Raw genomic sequence first — 25,174 nt, 5'->3', positions numbered from 1 at the left:
TTGTCATGTGCTGTAAAACGGCTTTAGACAAAGACCCGTTCTGTGGCCACGGCATAAACATCTTGTGGGCAGTACCCTTAATCCACTCCGCACTATACTTCTTAAGCTTGGGTGCATGTTTAGGCAATCGCTTACATAAGTGGCTGAGTGGGGTTATCTCTTCCACGCTTGTACTCTGGTTCTAGCAATACTTTCATGCACTTTCACCACTCCCAACAATATGAGCGAGCACCAATACCGCAAGCTCCAATCCAATCTTTTCTCATCAAAATTTTATACCATTAATTTGCTTCTAGAACATCAATCTGTGTGCAATTCCCTCTCAGTTACAGAATCGCGTAAAACCAAAACTTCATTTCAAACAATCAATGATTACACCATTTTTACATGTGACAAACAACGGAACACGTACAACAGCCACTTGACAGACCAGACAGACACCAGCTGGACACATATATCTCTGCCTTCTAATCAATACCCCGACATGGAGTTCAAACAAACCCCTTTTGTGACGTCTTTAATCGTCACAGTAGCCTAATCGTCCCCTATTATATGGGCTCTGAGTTCACGTTTCTTCTGACCGCTATATTAAAGCGCAGGAACAAGGCAAATCCTCTTACTTTTGATCTCAGGTGTCTCTCCTGGTATCCTCAGTTTTCTTTCGGTGTCCTCCCGGTAACCAATGTTTTCTCTCGGGTGCCATCCCGGTAATCGCTTTTCTCTCTTATACTCGAGTCATTATCCCCTTATATATATACAGTCTTCTCTACTTCTGATTATTTTATTTTCCGCCACCCTCCGTTATCTTTTCCCTTACTTGTTCTAATGTCTACAAAACTTTTTCTAAAGTATTGAGTCTTCTCGTTCACTTACTGCTTGCGTGGTTCCTCTCTGGATCTTCGGGATCACCAGCCCCTCCTTTGTTACCGCCTTTCTGGTGGAATGAGAAGGGTTATGCTCTGTAAGGCAGGTTCCTTCAGACCCATTGCAGATTTTATGGACTTACACTATCATTGTCCATGGGAAGCTTCTCAGTCTACTCAGCTGAATGGCGAAGGACTCATGATATTGCCGAAGACCTAGAGTTACTTCGTGTCGACGGTCAATAGGTTTCTTAGCATTAATTAATCAATAGTTGATGGTCAAGAACCATCCTCTGCTACCAAGTGTACAAGAGGGCATAGCGATCTCTGAACGGGCCCATGAGATTCATAGCTTGCCCCCGGCACCTTAAAACAAGATAGCCACACCATGAAGAGGATGGGGTGCGGGATTCACTTACTCCAACACCAATCAATAAGGACAAGTCAAAGGGAAGTCCGTTTAATGACAAGTACAAAAAACGGGGAAACAAATGGTAATCAACAGTGATGCAATCGCCTGTCTCGCTTCAACTACCCAATTCTTCATGCAAACAGTAACTTTTATAGCAATTTTACGTCATCATTGACGTGAGAAACTCTTAAGTTTGACATACAATTCTATTGGTTGGAAAAGGTAACAAGTATAGGTACTATATCTGTATATGGTAACAGAGCGCAGGGGTTGGATAACTCTTATCGGTTGGGCGTCTACACCCATCCCTCTACATCACTCGTGATAGACGTCACTACAACTACGATGTCTAATTGATTCTACAGCTATAGGACCCTAGATTATTTGGCCCATTGTGATTGGGTGGGTTACACCCCTAGGCATAAATCTCCACTTTAATTAGCAGCATGCAGAATAGACACCCAGGTGCCGTGTGGCTCAAGATTCACCCTGCCTCCCTTCCATCAATCAGCAAGTTAAGTCTATGTGTCAATTAGTTGGCTGAGGATGGCCTCGAAACTTCTTATCTGGGAAAGTTATGGCATCCTCGGGTTCTGGGTGACATCAGACGTTGGTACCTCTTTGCCCTTGGCTGGTCACGTGTCTGTTCACCGTGAATCTGCTTCATTTTCCTGTTATTCGTGTATTTGATTCTTCCATAGCCTCGCCACCTGCCTGGGACCTCTTTATCTTGACCTTCACTGGATGGCTGCTATGCTCTGAAGTCTCGATTCTCCGGAGCTCCCGCTCTCCTCCCCTCTTGGAGTTGACCTTGAATTCCCAAGCATGAGCTACTTCTCACTAAGTTTCGATTCCGCTCTTCCCTTTGGCTGGAATATGAATCTTGGCCTTGTTAGCCCTTTGCAGCCTGGGCTTAATTCGCTTTTACAAAATGGTATCGCACTTGTATAGTGTGCTTTATTGAGGTGGATATATAGTTGGCGCTTGCCGCTCTATTCTTCTAGTAATCATTGCAAGCAGTAACGTTTACTCAGCATCTTGTGTTCCGAGCCTATTTACATGCATTCAGCCAGTTGCACAATTCGATCATGGTTACGTTCTTCATGCCGCAACATTGTATCTTCTTATAAGTCTATTACATCAACATTCTTTGCATTTTTGCCCTTGTGTGTCATCTTTCGATCGTCTTTTATGTTTATTTGCACGTCTGTCTGGCTCTGATGTCGTCACCAATTGCCTTCCATTAAGGCTCTTTGTGCCTCTTCGGGGACCGCCTGTAAGTAGTCTTCATTTTGTGTCAGCTGCTGGTATGGTTGTCTCAATGGATATTGTGCTGCCCACGGTTGTCTGGTGATTGGTGCTTCAATAGGTATACAGGTCCTTCTGATGGGTACTGGACAGAGCCCCACTGTGGCTCTCTGTTGGTTTATTTGCTCCTTATACGTCACATACCTTGGCGAGTATGCTTCAGGCACCTCAAAATGGGGGGCTGGGGTGTAGGCCGTATCTGGGACCTCCTCTACAGGACTACAAAGCTAACAGCTGTCCTTCATTACCTTCCGTGCAGAGTCTTCGAGCGGGGAAATCAAAGGTGTCAGTTTTGCCGAACGAACTGCAAAGTAGCAGTTGTTTCTGCACCTCTTATCTCCAAGCTGCAGAGTGCCTTACCTCAGGAGTCTTCCCATTCCCGTTGTTTTCTTTTCTATGCAATCAGTAGTGAATTAAACTATTTGCCTTACGCATTTCCCAAGGCAATGGAATTTGTCTCCAGAGCAGATCACGGAGTGTGGATATCAACATCCTGAACCTAGCATGGATTCCTTTATTTCTTGGTTGTTCTACAAGTGCACTGAACTTTGTGGAGGCTATCCAGGGGTGCACCAACCCGGTCCTAGTACGACCCTCGTGCCGTGCGGGAACTAGTTTCCTTACTAACTTCCCTTTCCCTGGTCGTTGTTTTCCTTTGAAATTCCTTTTGTTCTAATCTACTCTGGATTCCTTTTGCTGGACTCAAGACGCCCACAGGTCAGTGGTTCCTCTGGACTATGTGATAGTGTTTTCTTCAAATTAGGATAGACACTAAATGTTGTTTTTGTTTATACAGCTGGGTGTGTGTTGTTATCGTTCCGTGCCCTTTCCATTGATTCATTGCTCTGACTGTATAACTCTCGTCAGCCAGAGGGATACATCAATTGGAAGGTCTTACTTTACTTCGAGCCAAGACCATCACCATCTGGGTTCGGCGTCAGTGTAACTAATAGGAAGATTCGTATCTACTGAGTAACTGGTCAAATCAACCTGTGTCCTTTTATGGTCCAGGTGAGTTCTGCCTTAACCCTATTCCAGTTACCATAGTCTGACAGAATCAGAAGCCAAACAACTGGAGTGCTCAGACCCTTTAGCAGTGCTGACACAGCTAATTGCTGATTTAAGGAATGAGATGTCTCTGCATAGGATACCCTAGGTCACCGTACGGACGTTTTACAAGACGCCATGCGTTCTCCCTCTCAGGGGACTGAAAACCCTGTAGCCACTGCTTCTGGCTCAGGTTTGCCTACATCCCAACGAGAACCAGTACAGGTGGTTATGCCCACACAGTTCCCTCTGGCTCCACCAGAGAGGTTCACCGGCGACCCCAAGGCATATCGGTCATTCGTCAATCAGTGTCGCCTCCATTTTCTTTGCCGCCCAAATTCGTTCCCTGACCTGACCACTAAAGTCGCTTTTGTGCTTTTGCATTTAGGGGGAAGCGCTGCGGCATGGGCTAATCCATCACTGGAAACCAACAGTCCTTTGCTCTATGATTGTGATGCCCTATTGTCCGCCATGAGCAAGGTATTTGACATGCGTTATGCAACACAAACCACTGATCTGGAGCTACTAAGTTTGCAGCAAGGTACTCAGCCTTTGTTGGCTTACTTAGACAGGTTTAATCAGCTAGCAGCTGAGACCCGATGGCCGGAGGACAAAAAGGCGGCGGTCTTTTACAAAGGGCTGTTGGACAAATTAAAGGATGCCTTATCTACAGTGCCAGTGGTCCCATCCGGTTTCACCGAACTCTTGGACCTAATTCTTCAGATAGACGCCCGTAAATCCACCAGGAAAGGTGAAAAAAGACCCAATATGCAACCCCTCATGCGGGCTGACACCCCTGCTGTCCCGTCCAATGAACCAGAACTGATGCAGATTGGGGCAATCCGTGGCTGTCTATACTCTGCAGAAAGGGAGAATCGCTGGAAAAACAGTCTATGCATGTATTGCGGTTCTGCTGATCATATGTTGGTTGCATGTCCCAAAAACCTGTCAAGTGTTCGGGAAACACTAAAGCCCGGCAATAGCAGGAGTCCCTGTGCTGGGTCCCAAATCGGACTCCCGATGTGAACTCCCCATGTCTCCAGTAGCTGTCTCAGTAGACCTGTACTTTATGGGATTCTGTGTTCATACTAAGGCAATGGTGGATTCCGGAGCTACTAACAATTACATTGATGCCGGTTTTGCTAAAGCTGCTGCTATACCCACAGTCGCAAAAGAAACACTGGAAACCGCAATACCGTTGATGGGTCTGTATTGACGTCAGGTATGGTCACGGAAGAAACCGTCCCCATTCGGATAGCTCTGTCCAATGGACATACGGAGGAAGTGGTATTTGACGTGATTGCTGCACCACAGTACAAGTTGATATTGGGGTTAGCTTGGCTGACTTTGCACAACCCCTCCATATATTGGGTTACTCGACAAATACTGTATCCTTCCAAGTATTGCAATGAGCACTGCTTCCAAGCCCAAGAAGTGGATAGAGACACTTCTGCATTGGCTTTTCTGGAGGGGTGTCGACCATTGGTGCTGTTATGCCTAGTAGCAACCAGGTACCTTGCGAGTACAGTGAATTTTCAGATGTTTTCGACAAAGGTATGGCTGAGCAATTGCCTCCTCACAGACCCTACGATTGTCCTATCGAATTGTTGCCTGGTTCCAAGGTACCAACAGGTCGGGTATACTCACTGACATGACAGGAAGACGTAGTCTTGAAAGACTATATCGACAAGGCGTTGATGATGGGGTTTATACGCCCCTCTCAGTCACTTGCTGCATCCCCTTTATTCTTCGTTCCCAAAAAGGAAGAGGATTTGAGGCCTTGTATAGACTACAGAGCACTCAACCCCATAACCATAAAAAACAGTACACGTTGCCTTTGATTACGGTTCTTCAGGATCAACTGGGTTCATCTACTATTTTCACCAAACTAGACCTTTGAGGGGCATACAATCTCATGCCCATACGGGAAGGCGACGAGTGGAAAACAGCCTTCAAGATACGATATGGGCTTTACGAATATCTCGTGATGTCCTTTGGACTTTGTAACGCCCCTGCTACTTTTCAGTTCTTCATGAACGGCATATTTAGCGATCTCTTGGATCAGTTTGTTGACATCTATCTAGATGACATACTAATCTATTCCTCATCTTACCAAGAACATGTTGTTCATGTGTCCAAAGTGCTACGAAGACTGTGATAAACTACTTATTCGTAAAAGCCGAAAAATGTGCGTTTCATACACAAGAGGTGGAGTTCCTGGGACACGACATTACAAGCAACGGAGTGCGGATGATTCGATCCAAAGTCAAAGCCACAGTAGACTGGCCAATTCCCAGCAACACCAAAGCACTGCAATCCTTTTTAGGATTTGCTAACTTTTACCGTTGTTTCATCTGGTCTTTTTCGAGGACCGTGGCACCTCTTACCGCTTTGACCACCTCCAAGGTCGCATTTGATTGGAACAATGCCGCACAGATCGCTTTCGACGCATTGTAAGAGGCTTTCACCACGGTACCCATTTTACACCATCCTGATGCTGAACTGCCGTTCATAGTGGAAGCTGATGCATCCAGTGTCGCGATTGGCGCTATCCTCTCCCAGGCATGTTTAGACACCAAGGAAGAGCATCCAGTAGCCTTCTTTTCTCGCAAGTTGACTCCATATGAACGGAACTACACCGTCACTGAAAGGGAATTGCTTGCGGTCAAAGATGCACTTTTAGAATGGCGCCATCTTCTGGGGGCAAAACATCTGGTATTGGTGTATTCTGATCATCGTAATCTTCAGGCGTTCAAGACAATGAAGTTTCTCACAGCGCGCCAAGCCCAGTGACATGCATTCTTTGCACAATTGTATTTCTGCATCTCCTATCATCCCTCACGTGACATTACCAAAGATGATGCGTTATCCTGCATCAACAATGGCACACTCGAGGCCCGTCCAGAGCAGCTTCCGCTTCTGTCGATCATGTGATATGTAGTTCTTCGGCACAGCCTTCGATAAAGCAAGAATTACTTGACTGGGTTTCTCGGAATCCGCAGGAGATCCAGGATCTCAATCTGGATTTACATAATGGTCTAACGTTCATACAAGGAGTTATGTACCTACCAACGGAGAGCACGCGTAACAAAGCCCTACGATGGGGACATGATTCTCTTGTCGCGGCTCATCCGTATCGGAAGAAGACCTTAGAGTTGCTCAGAAGTTGATGTTGGTGGTCTTCCAGGTCATGCAATGTAACGGATTATGTTAGCTCTTGTTCTGTTTGTTTACAATGTAAGAACAATCCAGGAAAACCGATGGGGCTGTTGCGTCCTCTGCCAGTACCACACAAACCGTTGCACATGATTTTGATCGATTTCGTTGTGGAACTGCCATCAGTCCAAGGTTTTGATACCATCTGGGTCATGGTGGATTAATTTACCAAACTTGCCCTGTTTGTTCCCTGTAAGGGGGTACTTACAGCCCCCGTTCTTGCTGACCTGTTCATGCAGCATGTGTTTTGGTTTTTTGGTTTGCCGTCCATTATCATCACTGACCGAGGTTCCCAGTTTGCCTCACGTTTCTGGAAGGCCTTAAGTGCTGCTTTTCTTATTGAAGATAGGATGTCAAGCTCTTATCACCCTTAAACAGACAGACAAGCCGAAAGGACCAACAGTACCATGTAACAATATCTAAGATTTTTATGTTTACAATTCCAGTCTACATGGTTGTCAGTGTTGTCATCTGCTGAGTTCGCCTACAACTCCTTACATTCCTCTATTGGTACATCCCTATTTTATGCATTGTACGGCCAACACCCAGATCCATTCCATTGGATCCTGCGCTCACCCTTGACAATCCGGCAGCAGCGACCAATGCCAGGGACCTTGCAGTACTGCACACCAGAATCAAACGTAGGTAACTAGGGCCCAGGAGCGATCTAAGCATTATGCTGATGCCAATAGAATGCCGGCTCCGGCATATCAAGTCGGTATGAAGGTCTGGCTGTCTGATAAGAACCTGAGAATACCTGGCAAAAGAAAACTGTTACCAAGGTAGATTGGTCCTTATGTGATTACCGGGATCGTAAACCCAGCTGCTGTCTGTTTGGACCTTCCTGTCCATTGGCGGGTACATCCGGTCTTTCATGTCTCTCTCATTAAACTATGCTTGCCTTCTACACGATTGCCGGTTTGCCCTCTGGTTCCGATGAGTATGAGTGAATGCCATTTTGGACAAGGCCTTATTATCTGGTTGACTGGAAAGGCTATGGTCCTGAGGACAGGTCCTGGGAACCTTTATCTAACATTCACACTACAGTCCTTTTGCGTCATTTTCATGTCAGGAGGGGTGTGGTGGGCCCTTTGGGGGATGGCACTGTCATGCCTGCCAAGGCGCTTCCCCCCGGTCCAATGGTTCAACCCGTGTTAAGGGAATTGCAAAGCGGGTATTGTGTTTACAGATCGACAGCCAGGCCATTCTTTACACGCTGGCGGCTGTTTGACTCTCTTCCTGGTAAGCGGCGCTTACTGCGGGACGCTGTTAAACAAATTCACGTGTTCCTTGGATACAGCTCATCATGTGGGTTCAGAACTACATATTTAGAGGCACGCCAGGTTACACTTGCTGCTTCTGATTGTATGATCCTGGTCGAATGCTGTGGATCCGGTGGTTCTTTCTTGTTAGTATCCAGTTCCTTTTCTTAGCTGTTGTGGACTCTGCGCCTGTGATTTCTTTGATACCTCACGCAACAGTTCCTTCTGCGTTTTCAAGCGGACTAGCAGCCTGCTGTCTTTCATTTCTTCTGCGTTCCAAGCGGACTACAAAGCAACCAGCTGCCTTTCATTCATTCCGTGTTCCAGGCGGCCTACGAAGCAACCGGCTGCCTTTCCTTGTTTCCCGTGTTCCAAGCGGAATACAAAGCTAACAGCTGTCCTTCATTACCTCCTGTGCAGAGACTTTGAGCGGGGAATTCAAAGGTGTCGGTTTCACCGAACGAACTGCGAAGTAACAGTTGTTTCCGCACCTCTTCTCCCTAAGCTGACAGACTGTGCCTTACCTCAGGAGTCTTCCCATTCTACCAGTAGGACTCAGTTGTTTTCTTTTCTATGCAAGCAATAGTGAATTGAACTATTTGCCTTACGCATTTCCCAATGGCAATGGAATTTGTCTCCAGAGCAGATCATGGAATGTGGATATCAACACCATGAACCTAGCACAGATTCCTTTATTTCTTGGTTGTTCTACAAGTGCACTGAACTTTGTGGACGCTCTCCAGGGGTGCACCAACCCGGTCCTAGTGCGACCCTTGTGCCGTGCAGGAACTAGTTTCCTTGCTAACTTCCCTTTCCCTGGTCGCGTTGTTTTCCTTTGAAATTCCTTTTGTGCTAATCTACTCTGGATTCCTTTTGCTGGACTCAAGATGCCCACAGGTTAGTGGTTCCTCTGGACTGTGTGATAGTGTTGTCTTCAAATTAGAATAGACACTAAATGTTTTTGTTTATACAGCTGGGCGTGTGTTGTTATCGTTCCGTGCCCTTTCCATTGATTCATCGCTCTGACTGTATAACTCTCGTCAGCCAGTGGGATACATCAATTGGAAGGTCTTACTTTACTTCGAGCCAAGACCATCACCATCTGGGTTCGGCGTCAGTGTAACTAATAGGAAGATTCGTATCTACTGAGTAACTGGTGAAATCAACTTGTATCCTTTTATGGTCCAAGTGAGTTCTGCCTTAACCCTATTCCAGTTACTGTAGTCTGACAACCAGGCTGCCACTTCTCTCACAATTTTGGTCCAAATCCATCCAGCGGTTTGAGCTAGCAAAACATGTTTTGCCATTTATATCTATCATGATTTGAACAGTTTTGGAGCCCTCCTACAACTTTCCCACTTGACAAAAGTGCACCGAACGTTGCAAATAAATTCTGAGTTTGGGGCCTATACTTTTTCTGCTAAGTTTCATGTGGATTTGTTGGACGGCGTCAAAGTTATAAGCTGCCCAAAATTGCTCTTCCTATAGGAAATTCAACTTATCCATAACGTCCCTTTAACAAATATATGTATGCATGTATATGGAAGGCTGCCCAGTGCAATTGCCTTTGATTCGTAGCTCAACGTGTCTCCCAATAAAAAATTAAATAAATGCAACACAGTTCTGGATCCTGAACTTAGTGTGCATAGTCTAAAGGTAACCCTCACTGATGACTCCAAGGAAGCCACAACATGTATGGGATTGCGTGTGGTCTATGAGACCTAGCAGTTTGGGCTGGACAGTCCCTTTTGGGGATGGGAACAATCCGGGTTTGTTTACTATTTGTTCCCTTCTGTAATGGTCCAGCAGGCAGAACAACGATGGAATTCAAGACTTCCCAGAGTAAACAACAGTGCTTTTAATTCATTCACAAATTGTCCATCCATCGTTCTTCGGTCTTGTAGTGTATTATTGGGGTGTGTTGGTGGGGCAAGCATGTTAACTGTACCTGTATATTAAACAGATAGGCCTACGCACCTGTTAGAGTCTAGAAGCATATCCAGCTAAATTAGCCATGCACAAGTTGGAAAGAACAGAAATATGGAGAATCTCACAGGGTCATTCATGGGGTTATTCATATTGTTCCAATGTTAGTGTCAAATTCCTTTTTTTTAGAAATAATGCTGATATTTACTGTATTTACCATTGCCTGCTTGTATAACTAGACAGGATCGGACTGGGGCATGAAATTGCCTCGGGCATCGGAGAAAAAGCGGCCTACAGTCAAATTGATAATTCATTCCTTTTCAGATAGAATACTTCAGTGATACCCAAGAGTGAGTTTATTTGGGAAAATGTGTTGAAAATTGAGATTTTAAACAATATTTGTTCAGTAACATTGTTCAAATATACTAGCTACAAAGTGGAGCAACTCGTCAAACTGGCTCACTCTGGGCTAAAAAGTGGCCCGTTTTGACCCAAAAAAAACACTCCCACATTAGCAAGTTGAGTCTACAATTCGGGCATTGCCCTATAGGCCAGCCCTGGCCTGTAACTAGGATTATGTTGGATGACACTCTCCTGTGCTTTACTTAGAAGGGGTAGATTGAAGTCTTCTGTTGGTCTGGCTTGGAGATTAAAGTGCTGCAACACAAGTTTTCTCAACAATCTAGAAGCGTTATGCTAAGAACGCTGAGCTGGTAAGTTCAGTGGGTGGGCCTCATTGTCGGTTCCATGTCATTTCATCGCGGGATGTTTTTTCGCGGGGTTTTTTGCCGCGATTTTTTTTCTCGAAAAAAAACCATCGCATTTTTTTAACATTATTTTTGGGGGGTCCTCCACAACCCCCGTATTTTCGAAAAAATGCGATGGGTTTCTTCTAAAAAATATTCGCGGTAAAAAACCCCGCGAAAAAACATCCCGCGATGAAAGGACGTCGCACCCTGTCGTAAACATGGCTGTGCGCAGTGGTAATGAAACCTTGTGTTTGGGAAATATGAGGTGCAACACCTGCTTGGTTGAGATGTGCCTCAGATGGCATTAGATCTTGTCAGGATTGTTTGAGAGTTTGGTACTTTTTTGGCCCCACGCTTGGCAAATGTATTCCATGCAGTACATGTGCTTAGGGCACTATGAAGTTCCATGTGGGGAGCACCAATAGCTCCTCACAATGCTTAGAGATATAGTAAAATGACTTGGAAAATGAGTATGTGACCAGTTATATGCAGGCCAGTCACGGTTCTGTGCATGCTCCACGCCATCTCTACCTAGATAGTGAGCAGGGTAAGAGCAAGTTCGAAGCTGTTAAAGCACACAATGCCACAGATCACGTGAGTCCCCAGGCTGGTAGTGCTTATAAGGATAGGATCCAGGGAGGGTTTCAGTATGGTAAACTCAAAGAAGTTCTCTCTTCCTAGTGGCACGGGGGAGGGGAGGAGGGTGGAGGAATTATCCTCAAAGAGTATTTGCTGTAGGGGTGAGGCTGCTGGAAACTCTGATCAAAGCGAGACACGCTCAAATTGGAATCATTGTAGGGTGTGAGTGTAAGCTTGTGCCATTATGGTCGACATAACAGGACTGACATGCCCCCATGCTATAAAGCCAGTTTCTTTCCCCACTGCATGGCTCCACCTCCCTTTGTTTGTAGCATCTATTCCCTTCTTTCTCATCCCCTGATCTTCTCTTTGCTCATATGATATCAAGCAGCCGATTGGAGTGTGGGTACCACTGGCTGGGACAGAGAAGCCACTCCATTCACAAGCCTATAGCACATGAATGTGTATTGCTTTTCCCTCTGTGTCCTCTCCTCTCTCTCTTATCCACTATTACTTGGTCCCTACCCTCGTGGCATACATTATAACAGGGCACACCTAGAGGCAGCTGGAGTTTGTAAACACACACTTGAGAAGCTGAAAGAGGTACAGGGAGAGAATGTTGCAGGCTTATTTGTGGACAGCTCATTCAGGCACCTAGATAGGTTGACCCAAGTTACAGATGAGCATAGTTTGCTGCCTGCAGGTCAGGGTTGTGGTGTCCTAGATGTGCCCGGTGTCCATAGAGCAGACACCTGATACTTGAATGCTTGACATGCTGATGTCATTAGCCAACATCAGGAAAGCAACCACAGCACTTTGTAGCTGCACAGAGGACTCGCACACCTGAAAGATGTAAAGTGCAGAGGAGGAGTCCAGGCTTTGTGGTTGAACTATCAGCCATGCTAACACAGTTTGAATATGTACGTCCTTCTGAAAACAGGGACTATTGTGGTACAAACACTAGGCTGTCTACAAAAAGGTCAGGAGTGGAGGTCCCCTACACTTTGGGGCCGATCCACACAGAGTGCTTTTGCGTGTAAATTATTACTAAATGTGGTTGCACCATACACCTGAAAAGGGCATTTACAGAGTGGACGGCCACATCAAATGTATGCATCGATGTATGGATTTTGGAGTCAGGAATCAGGAGGCGTGATCTTTTCCTCCTGGGAAAAGACCCACACAGTGGCAGACGCAGAGAGATCATATAGATCCTGCACGGGTCCTAACTTACTGGCAGAGCTGTGTATTTGCTCCAGTTTCGTGGTCATCCCTCCAATGCCAGGCTGTAGCGGACCCTATTTTTAAGGTCTTAACTCCACAAACAAGTGGACTAACACATGAGACTCCTGCTTACCTGTCACCCTACCACTAGACTAATACATCAAAAACGTACCCGGCCTGATCCGAGTACTTGTGGTGACACCCTTACATCAAAGATATCAGGGGCCTTCTGTGTATGAAATTGTTGCATCCAAAAACTTTAGTTGGAACAGCGTTATTATGCAAAGAGTACCCAATGAATGTGTAATGATTGCTCAATGAATGGACTAATATGAAGTAATATTGAGCCAAATCGTGCTTGTGTGGATACACATTTTGCAACTGACTGTATGTATTATTCGTAGATTTATTTTCACATACTGTCTTAGTATTTCGTCACTTCTACCAATTTGTTTTCTTGCTCCAAAATATATGAAATCTACATGTCTAGTCAAATTAAAAAAAAGGCAGCAATAGCTAAATTCCAGTGGTTGGATCATTCTTTTCCCAGTAACACAAACTTGCTAGTTGTTTTGCTGGCTGCTTCTGAAGGTTCAAAATAATTGTTGCAAGAAGTTATTGCATTTATAAATGTTTTGAGGACAGGACAAACCCCCTGTACACAATATTTGCTACAGGGGGCAGGGTGTTGGAGCGTATGATCTCCCCTACCCACAACATGCAGAAAATGCACATACATGTCCGGCCGCCACGCTTTCAAGGCTTGATGAGAGCATGGAATCCAAATGGAATTCTCCCTGCTTTTTGCAGCTGAATAATACTGTTGGAATCCACGGGGATTCGTCCACATGGCATCTGAAATGCACGCACATTTCCAGCGGCGTTAATGATTTGTTGTGCGTTTGGTCGTAAAACGTCATGGAAACCTAGGTCTGCCCTGATTGCCATGCAGGAGTCAAACACATGCACAAAAGCAATCAGAACTGCACAGAGAGGGCTGCTTTTACACACAAAGGGTCCTCGGTCTGCCATTCATGGCCTGCTTTAAAACAGGTCCTGCAGTGTTATATAGTGATGCACACAGAGATCGATGCAGAGCCAAACCCAAACAATGCAGCACCTAAAGGCCCATCTTCAGTGGCCTAGGTCTACACAGACCCCATTTCTCCTGTTCAGTTGAACGTTTCCTTTGAAATTGCATTCCATATGTATTTAATCTCAAGCCTGTTATTAGAAAGTGAAATTATGACAGCCTTAAAACCTCATAGGAGGATATGTTGCCATATGGCACGCGCACACAATGCACCCTGCCTTTACTCGCTGATCTGGACTGTGCTCGCATCCATACCTATCACTGCCCTGAACAGCAGCTGCTTGAGCAGGGCCCCTGTCACTGGAACCATGTGTGCTTTCATGAATAGAATTTGGTAATTTATTACAAAGCCTGAATCCTCACACTTGAAATTCTCTTCCTCTTTGCCTGCGTGCTATTGAGCTCTATTTTTCTTTCCGGCAGGCCTTCAAAATATTTATTTTTTCGTTTCTTGTGGGTACTCTGCCAGTGCGTATATTGCTTAGAGTATAGCGCCATGATGCCTTTGGGCGACCGATGCGCTTTACAAGTGTCGAGAACATAACATAACATCCCAGGACTGAAAAAACCTTTTATCTTCTCTGGTCTGAATAGTCTGTGGTCCTGAATTATCCCACAGGGTGGCATTACAGTAGTGCAAGTGACTAGTCACTACGGCTCCTGCTATACCTGTACACTTGCCCCGGTGTATGATGGGGCAAATCTGATGTAGCTACCTGATGCTAACAAATCCTGTGGAACTGGCCTGGACTTCCATCAACTGTAATATAGAATCAACGAGGTTGGGGTTGTAACCCTGTTTTACTGTGGCGCTGGAAGTGGCATTTGCCAGTTGGTATTCTCATACCCTGTATTCAGTCTCTAATGATAACGGACACTGTTGTGTGCCTGAGATTAAATGTTCCATAGGTGCAGTTACAATTCTTTATACAATTTTGCCAATTTATGGCAGCCATCTCTGCGTGCAGTCGGATATATGCCAGATGCTGTTAGCATTAGCTAGAGTTCTAGTCTAGCTAATGCTAACAGCATCTGGCATATACCCAATTGCACGCAGAGATGGCTGCCATAAATTGGCAAAATTGTATAAAAAATGGTATCCGTTATCATTAGAGACTCGTACAGTCTTAAACACTGGGACTGCAGGAGCTCTGTCCCACCAGAACCCTAATTACAGGCAGCAGGATATATAACCCAAAGCGGAGAGACGGATACACACAAGCACAGAGATCCACAGTTCCTTTAAGCTCCCATCTTCCAGTCCATAATATCGAATCAATCAACAACTTGACAAGTTTGCCAAACATCAGGAGGAAATGGGGTCCTGCGAGAGATAATTTCTCAGTGTTAGGCGAACCTCCTCCAGCTTCCGATAGTCAAGCTGAAGAAGCCAGGTAGAGTGCATTGAGGCCGGGATGCCATTCAGTCTTTGTGAATGTACGATGAGATTGCTCTAACTGCTGTAGGGTGGGAAATTGAAAAGGTATGTTCAAAAGGGACAGTTCTGGAACGGTGACAATGGTTGTAAAAAGTAGTGGAACTTTAACAGTAAAAACCAAAAGGAGTGGTACCTTGCCGATAGCGCCCGCTTACTAGGACCACTGCCTGGAAAAAGCTTTGTGAATTGCCCCCTCAAATGGGCTATGAATGTATGTCAGACGAGGTCCCAAACCCCAACCAACCCGAATGAAACATTGCAGCGTTATGTTTTTTCTAATTGCTGATACACGTTTAGGCCTTTTAGGAAATAGGCATTTCCCACTAGATAGCCTCTATGAACCTGTCCATCATCTGCCTTTTTGGAAATACTTTTAGACACAATTGCAGAGGTTGACAGTGCTATAGATTTACTGTAGAAGGGAAAACTGTTTTCTTGAGTTGATACAATAAAAATATAAAACAATACGTATATAGGAAAATGTACACAACTGGCATGTTTGCATGCTAAAAGAAAATGACCATTGGTCTGATTGCATCAGAATATGCAAAAGGTGTCACGTCGATTGTTCAACTTAAAGATTGGCCCACATTTGGAAGACAAATAATTGTTTTCAGTAATAAGAAACTGGCAATACATATGCATGCTCTATGCAGATGTGTTTGGATTACAATAACAGAAATGTAGGGCCAGTAGGCAGCACACTCCCTGTAGGTATGTGCTAATGCGACAAGGACTCATTTTATAGCAAGGAAATCATTTTTATAAAATGAATTAAAATAACAATTTAAGTGGATGTTGTTTTGAAATTTTACTTTTTGTGTTGTAATTTAAAGCAACGTTATGACAAACACTTTTGTTTTAAAGAATGCCTTCAGGTGGTGTACGATTGTATTCTACTTCCTATGCCAGTAGAGCAAAGATAATACATTTATTGTCAATACTTCTTTCAATCAGTTGGTGCATAACCACAAAAAATCTGAACATTCAATGTTTAGTGCATTAAACAAATACACATTCTGAGAACAAAATAGTTTATTTCTGTCATCAATAAAACTATAGTGTACAGTAGTATTTACTAAATAAATTATATAATTTCTCTTTTACAAGCAATAAACGAAATCACAAATATTTCAGACAATGTATGTACACAACATAAGGCATTGTTATAAATAGCTTCTTTTTCTTCATTTCACGGGTAAACGGTTCAAAAATATCTGTATACGACCTTCCAGCATGCTGGCTGTGCAGACACACAGCCAGCATGCACACCTGTTCCTGAACTCAATGTACACCTCCAGGAAGGGGGCCTCAAGTGACTTTTATTCTGAAAACGCACGAGTTAGTGGATGTTCAGTTCACCCCTCTTTCAGTGTTTGTCCTCCTCTTCATTTGACGGGCAAGCTGATGGCAGGTGTCAGGTGTGGCACAATCAGTAAAGACATGCAAAGGAAATACCTAAAGACTCTATCGGAAAATAGCACTTTCAAGTCCCCTTCGTCCCTGCAAAAGGTGATTGGCCGAAGCATAGAAAACAGCTTAAATAACAGTTTGTGCAAGTCTTCACAGTTCAGCAAGCGACAGTGAAGTCTGCACATTTGTCCCGTAACATCTGCCAACTCCGTCTCTCATCCGTGTTCGAGGACCTTGCAACAATTTCTCAAAGGCAAGACTAGGCTCTCTTGCTTATTACTCCTTGTATAGTAGGCTCAGCGAGCACCCCTTGCTCCCGAGGGGCTCCTTCAAACATGGTTTCCTAAGTGTCCATCTTGACTTTACTTCCTCACTTCTTCCTTCACTGAAAGAGAAAATACAGGCATTTAGACTAGTTTAAATTAGTTGGCATTCGCAAGTCATGAGTTAGGCAATAAAGTTTACTGATTTACATGTTTTGCAAAACAGTTTGAAAGAAATGTTTTGCTAATGTTATCATTAAAAAGATGATGTTAGTCTGCAGTGTGCTTGATCCTGCCCGTCTTCATCCATAGCTGGCATGGAATAAACTGGTTTCTCAATGATCTTCCAAACTGACGTTTCATAATGTTCATAAAAGTGAACAATTGATCCTCTCACTCCGTTCCGCTTGAGAAAGATGTCACATGCCAACTTGTGGCAAGCTTAAGGGTCTTCACCTGCTTATTGACAGTCTATCAGGCTGCAGGATTGTAGCTCAGCTGGAGCTCATGCTAGAACCTGATCATGACCAGGGGCCTTCTAAATCTCCATAAAATGGCAGCTGGTGATGGTCAGGGCTACTACAACCCCTCGGTACATATAATGAAGAATTTCTGCAACCCATAACTAAAAAAACACGAACATAAGTAAAAGATATTACACATTTCTTGAATATCCTAGAAGATATCCGATTAAGTGAAGGAGATATTTTATTCACAATCAATGTCAACAGCGTATAGCCAAGCATCCTGCACGACCTCGGACAGGAAGTGGTTGAGTTGCTCCTCCTGCAGGAAGACGAAATAGGAGCAGTCAAGGAGTTTTTACTATTTTTACTTCCCTTTATTACAACCAATTCATACTTCACACACCATAAAGAACACTACCTCAGGTATCAGGCACGGCCATGGGTGCGACCATGGCCCCATTGTACACAAGTGCATTCATGCACCGTTTTGAAACCACCCACATCCTTGAGAAAACACAATGGAAAGACAAACTAAAAATCTGGCTCTGTTACATCGAGGATGTTTTCGGAATCTGGCAAGACTCAAGGGAATCACTTGACGATTTTCTTTTATACATTAACAGCATAGATCAATGTATACAATTCACTGTAGAAATAGGCAACCCTGGAATACATTATTTGGATGTCAAAGTCAATGTGAACAACCAACGGATCACCACTTCTCTACACATCAAACCAACAGACATAAATAATTTATTACACCGGATTAGTTTTTATCCACAAGACACTTATCTGTATATACTGTACATGTATCATTTATGTCTTTAATGGATGTCTTCATTGCCACTGCCTGTACTCTGTATATAACCCTTGCTAAAAAAGTATCACTGTTAATTACCATGTATTGTGCTTTGTAACCTGTACCAGCGCCCATTTACTCCCGGGTCCGGAGCGCTATATAAATAAAATAAACAAACAAACAAACAAACTTTACGCAATTTACCATATGGTCAAATGCTACGCCTAAAAAGGATTATAAGTGACCAGGAAGAATTCGAAAATGAGTTAGCTAAACTCCACAGGAAATTGCAAACCGAGGTTACCCAGAAGAAGATTTGAAAAAGGCGTCAGACAAAGTGGGCACAAAATCCAGAGCAACCACCCTAACAACTAAACCCAAATCTGAAACACCAACGATGATGTACGTATCCAAATTTTTGACACAGAGCACGCAGATAAAGAGGTGTATAAACAAACATTGGCCCATCCTAACAAATGACAACAGGACCAAAGACCTATTTGCGACAAAACCACTGTTTTCATATCAAAGGACAAGCAACTTAAGAGATCTACTAGTCAACACAAGAGACGAGAGACAAAAGGTCATGAAACACAAACAAATTCGGCACATACCCGTGCCTCAATTGCAGCAATTGCAATAATGTGATTACAGGAGGGGTTGTATTACATCCATACACAGGAGAAAGAATTATATTACGATGTTTCGCAGCATGCAACACAGAAAACAGCATATACTGCATATGCTGCCCATGTGGTATTTATTACGTGGGAGAAACTGGTCGCAAATTACGAATACGGATGAATGAACACAAATTTCTGCATAAGAAACAAAAACCCCCAACTCATCTGTAGCCAGACACTTTAACAAAAAAAACAGAGCGTGGCACAACTTAAATTCCAGACTTTAGAGTTGATTGAGAATCTTGGGCCACAAATGGACCTCAAAAGGAAAAGACAACAGAGAGAGGCCTTCTGGATTGATCATTTGGACACATTAGTACCTTGCGGAATGAATGAGGAATGGGATCTGAACTGCTAATTATGATCTCCATTAACCCCCATGGACATAGACAACAGATCATGATTCTATCACTTGTATACTGTTTATGATTTGAATAACATCAAACATTGATCACCAAATATGCGGATATCATACAAATGTGTTTATTGTAATAATCCACTTGCGCTAAACAGTTCAACAGCTTAAGTTTATTCATCTAATTCATTGATCATCAAATATGCGGATATCATACAAATGTATTAATTGTGCCGATTGTAAAAACAGCTCAACAGCTTAAGTTTTTTCACCTAATCACTGAGGCACTACAACATGCGTCCACCTTATGCCAAATACTCTTAATAGCTAAGGGGACACAACAGTTGTTATAGTACTTATTTAAGCTAATCACAATATAAGCTAAGTCAACTCAATTATGGATGGTCATATTACAGAACATAAAAGTTACAGTTTTCCCAATTGATGGATGGTCATATTACAGAACACATAAATTACATTCATTCTCATGCACCCACGCACGAATCAAGCTTTATGCTATTGAACCATATATTCCAACATTTCACAAATTGTACTGTATTTTTGACCACGATCCAGGTGAGTCTACGATGCGCTAACATTAGTAAGCACTACCACAGTAACAGATAATAATTAACATTGAGCCAACCGATGCATCCTCAATGCGGCCAAACTTATCCATTCAAAGATGGCCGACGCAATTATGTACACGCAGCCGTCTTGTCTGAACACGTTGTCATGACATACCTAAACTAACAAGTGACTGTACTCATCCATCGCAGTACAGTTGGACTGCGGGACGAGTGCGCTCCGAGATCTCAGATCTTCCAGAAAAAGTAAGTTCACCAGCGATCAGTTCTCACACATAGACCTCAGAACGTTGACCGCTGTACAATTGACATAGTATCTATGCCCATTTCAGCACCCACGCCAGTTTCAGATTGATCATTGAGCGCATCACGCCAACGCAGGTTTTCAATGCCGAGCGCCTGCCAGCCAGGTCAAAATCATTTGTATCACCAAGCGAGCTCACGACTCGCACAGCTATAAGTGCATAGTCAGCTTTCACTGACAGTAATAGTGAGCCCAATCACAATAGCATTTGAAAACACAATAATCTCTGACTATAAGTTACAAGCAACACCACAGAGGGTGAAGGTGGAGGGAAATATTGTGCAAGCTTCGCATGTACGGTGGAACAAACACAAACAGCACATCCTGTATATAGCAGCAATCTAATGAATATATTACGATTTCGTTGTATAGCAACACAGAAATGAACAGTGTCTCAAGTGTGAAAGATTGAAAAGATCAATGGACTAACTAATGTTTTGTTTTTTTAAATGTCTCTTTACATGTTGTGTGTCCTCGTTCTGTTAATATTATGGCCTTTTGCAATGTCATGCATGTTTCTGTTGAACATGGTATGCAGTAGAATACAGGGATTAGACTAGGCCCTGATGAAAGATTAAATATCCGGAATGCATTGGCCAATCAGTCACATGTTTGCTTGAGTCGAATATTGGCAATACCTGGCAAAATAGTACATAACTGAAGATTAAATTTCACCATTTGAAAAATTATAAAAGCTTCAAGTGTTTATTCATCAAGGCAATTTCATGAACATACAAAACCCCTCGTGGGTATCAAGGGTGTGCGGCCCACACCGACGGCTAACTAGCCTAAGTCTTTCTTCTCCAGTCATAGTGTGTGCCCTACACGGTGGCACACTACAGTGGGCTGCACCCCACCAATAAGACGACATTTAAGGATCATTTGTTTCGGAACTAATATTAAAGAAAAGCTCATCCCTCATCTACTTACTCTGTAGGTGGACAAGATTCCCATTGTGGCTGTTTCTTTTCTTCCCTCGTGCCTGTGATGTTATCATAGTGTGGCTGAGGACTGGCAGGTGCCATACACCAGCTCTTGCACTCCATTATGCGTATCAAGAGATTGTTTAATGACCAGGACTCTTGCCGAAATAAAGTCAGTGCTTGTTTGCCATTTACAAGGAGAAATGACTCTTCCGCTCCCCTTTGAGACCGAAGAACCACAGTGGGGCTACCACTGAATAAACTTAAACTTGACCCCATCTTACTTTCAAAATGTATCATATTTTAATTCCCAGGGCCCATCAAAAACTTGTGGTAAGCAGCCATGGCTAAATACTGGTGAAGCGAGATGAAGCAAGCCAGCCAAGCAATGACCTTTCACACGTACAAGGATCTCACACTTTTGGGGCCACAGTCACAATGCAAGCCTGTTACCTGCTCAATGTGTAGAGTAAGGCACCCACTGCAACTCACCTAGGCATATCATTGATGCAGTCGTCAGTGTGTTGTTGAATGTGACATGTTGGGACTTTCCCTAGGCCTGGCGTCTCTCCTAAACCTAAGCAGCACAAACCTGGAAAGCTCGGTCGACTACCAAACACAGGCTCCATTTTGCCTTCCACACATGTTCTTCTTGCACTCAGAACTTGCCAGTTCCTTAGATCCTTCCAGTTCATTCGACTACACACCATTCCTATGAGTCCAAACGCGTTCCTGGTTTTAACTTCATCTTGTATTTTTGTACTTTTTGTATTTGGATTTATGCAGTGTGAATCTAGCCTAGAAACAGCGGAGAGCGGAATGCGTGTTTCCTGTGTTATGGTTCCCCTTTGCCAGTAGGCTAATCGCTGCCTTTTAATGTTTGTAAATGATAACTGCTTTGAAACAGGGGAAGCAATGTGCTCTTCTTGCTACTTGATTCAAGGCACACTTGAAAGTTTAAAGACCACTTACTGGTTGACGGACACATGATGTGATTTAACTTAGTAGTTATATTCATAGCAGATGTGATGTTCCCCCAACATGTTTCTGTCAGTATGAGTCAACGACAAAACAATGTCAACACATCTCAAATAAGAACAAAAGTGGATTGGATAACAAAGCACACATATATTGAAGCTGTATTCCAAGGTCTCTTCTGTTAACAAACAAAATGTATTTTAAGAGGTAGTGTTCCTGTGTTTTTCTGATTAGAGTAAACGTTACTTTAAGAACAAGAACTATTGACAAGAAACGTTCCGGCCTTAGTCTGTGCTCTATACGTGTTTAAATAAATAAACAAATAAAGTGTCAGCTATCAAGTGAAGTTGATTGGCTGCATTTGACCCCCTATTTGGATGGAAGGGAGAATCATTGTATATATTCCCATGTATTCAGACAAGAGACCATTTTTTGGCATGACACATTTAAGCATTAGAGAAAAGTAGATAGAAAAAATAGAATTGTGGTCTCGGTTTTCTTAAATTATCTCAAGTGTGCATAGAGCAAGGAACTATGTTTGACCTGTTGAATATATTCTTTTATTCTCTACCTTGCAGGTTTTATTTCATTTTTCTGAAAGCTTCAAGGAGATTAACGCAACTGGGGGCCATTGCATAACATTTCTCAGCTCTACTGCATTAGTGATCCCAAGCATGCTTGCACAAAGTCGTTTTCGGGAGGAAATAGCGGTATTAGATTAAGTTGGGTCAGACATATTTGTGGGAACAATTTTCTGGGCATGAACATTTTCGCATAAAAGCACCTCATGCCAATAACATGATACTCTACATAAAATCCTGGGACAAATGATATCCATAATAATGATACAGGTTTTGGTAGGTAGTACTGGGATATTTGCTTTGAGGTCCAGTGGAGGGGATCTGAATAGTTGGTGATTAGCCATGCCTGCCACGAGTCATTTTATCTAATGAAGGAGGGCTTTGCCTTTGCTGCCAGCGAATAGCCTGAAAGAGAAGGATCAGACCTATGCTGTTGCCGCTGAGAGGCCTGGCGCCCAACGCAGCTCTATGTATTCTCTTTCTACGAAATACCATGGGGCTGAGTCACTAAGAGTTTACTAGGAGTAACTCCACGTTGCTCCTGCACAAGAAACTATACAATCCTTAAACAAGTTACAGGTAGTGACTGACTTTTTCTCCTCTTTCCAGGAGAACGTTTTAGATATTCCTGGAAACCTCTTTGGGAATCGAAGACGCTCTCTCCAGAGCAATTCAACCTTAATACTAGTAGCCTCTGTATTAATCAGCCCTCCCATGTCCCTAAGAGATGGTCACACCAGCCTGCAGAGTTGAAACAAGACTTTTACATCCAATCTCAGGGAGTGTGTTTGCAGGGATTCCCCACGTGTATCCCTGCCATGCGGTTTATATTCAACTTTCTCCATTTTCTGTTTTCCTCAAGCTTTTGCCAAAGTAAACCAGGTTCTGAAAAAAGCTTTGACAAAATCACTGTGTTTGTATTTGTGTGGGCAGTCACTTTGTTACTAAGTTACTAGGGGAATCCAGACGTGGACCCCTTGCTCACTATTCTTAGAGAGGCACAGCTCCTCCCTACTGATGAGGTCCAACCAGACCGAAACACGTGTCTGGGGTTTCTGTTGGTACTCTTGTTCAGAGGAGAATTGCCTAGCATTTCGGTGCTGGACTGCCCCAGGGCAGGACAAAGACTGATATGTTTGGGATTTTTCTTCTCTGTGAAAGAGAGTGAGCTAAAGACTCTGGGTAAGGCTCTCGCAACCAGGACTAATGTCTGGCAGAGGGACTCCCAGGACCCCCCTTGTTAATTTGCAGTCACACTTCTCCCCACCTGCCCTGCGCTTCAGTGGCTCTGCACATGCACTCCTACCCACAGCACCCGCGAGGGTGTGGCCCGGCCCATTGCATCATGGGAAGCCGCAGCTCTACCTGCGACACTGGCAGCCTTGCCCCTCAGTCTACTCTTTCTGCTGTGCTTTCTCATCTCCCGGCATCCGGCTGTTTCAGCCTGCCAGTGGGGGTGGTCTCTCAGGCGCTTATGGATCTTCATTCCCTCAGGCAGATCCTCTTTTATAGTCTTTGCATGTTCATAAGCAGACATGTGTAGGAACTCATTCCGCCATTCATGAACTCATGTTAGATCTCCATTGGTTCAAGGTTCCAGGGTTAGGTTACGGTCCTCAAGAATGAGTTCATGCGGATGAACTCATCTTGTGCTTTGCGTTCCTGAACTCTTTGCCCCATCAGTTGAGACGGGAATACCTTTCCAGCCTTCCAGTGTGAGATGTGGTCTAGACAATGTGTGAGGGTGTCCTGCCCCTCCATTCTATTTTCCAGCCCGAGGTTGATCTGAGTACCAGGCACATAAATCAGAATTCTAGGAGAGGTGGGAAGATTGCACATGCTGGAGTATCCATATATTTGCTGGATGATAAGAGTGTTAGGGAGGACGATTGGATGATCCACTGGTGCCCGCTCTGATGAATTGACTCTGGTTTAGAGGGAAAACTTTGATCAGACCAGGTACCATGCATTAGATTACCTTCCTATTGCTAAATGCCATGACCTACTGTACTATAGGTTGGAGAAAGGTCAGAAAGAATAAAATGAAACCTGGAGATCAGCTCTGATATTTGCTATGGTTTTCTGCAAATGCGGTGGCGGGGTGACCTTGAAGAGATTTGCAAACAAAAACCTGGCATCTTGGGCTAAGAATGTGCATAGCTTAATTGAGATTTATTGAAAAATTGTTTGTTGTCTAAAAATTACTTGAGAAAGTTTGCAAAAAATATTTTTTTATATTTGTAGATGTGATAAATTAAAAAAATGTAACTGATGAAATGCTATTAAAAAAATAACTATTTTTGATATAAATTGGTGTAGTACATGAGAATTCATCAACTTTTAATCATATATATAAAAAGGAATAACCACGAAAGGATTTGGGGAAGCAAGCGACCCGGTGAACATAGTGTATTGTGAAACAAAAGTTTTGGTAGAGGGCTGGTCACAAGTGGTCGTTAAAAATTACCTCTGGTCTCTCTAAGTTAGTTGTGATCTTGGGCTAAGAGCCTTCCTAGCTGCTGCTGACCGAGATCTCAAATGAAACGCAGTTATGGCACATAATGTAGATCTGTCCGTGTAGTTCCTAGAAGCCCTCTTCAGTATGCTAAGTGCCCAAACTGTGCATTTGGCCAACAGATGCGAGGAAAGGCAATGGATGCAGAGATTATTTAACAAGAAACTAAGAACCAGTTTCTAAAAGAGC

General features: G+C 43.6%; 1 protein-coding gene across 3 annotated transcripts in view; it reads right to left on the bottom strand.

The window, feature by feature from the left end:
• Positions 1-16,134: 16,134 nt before the first annotated feature.
• Positions 16,135-25,174, bottom strand: part of PIP5K1B (phosphatidylinositol-4-phosphate 5-kinase type 1 beta) — a 792,190-nt gene continuing 783,150 nt past the window's right edge. For all 3 annotated transcript variants that reach the window (XM_069625767.1, XM_069625768.1, XM_069625766.1), the window contains one exon: positions 16,135-16,915. In XM_069625767.1, coding sequence (XP_069481868.1) covers positions 16,913-16,915 — 3 coding nt within the window. In that variant the 3' untranslated portion in view covers positions 16,135-16,912. The remainder of the gene's footprint in view (positions 16,916-25,174) is intronic.

The sequence above is a fragment of the Ambystoma mexicanum genome, chromosome 6p (genome assembly GCF_040938575.1).
Source record: "Ambystoma mexicanum isolate Mex_15411 chromosome 6p, UKY_AmexF1_1, whole genome shotgun sequence".
NCBI lineage: Eukaryota > Metazoa > Chordata > Amphibia > Caudata > Ambystomatidae > Ambystoma > Ambystoma mexicanum.
This window is presented reverse-complemented; position numbering and strand designations above follow the sequence as displayed.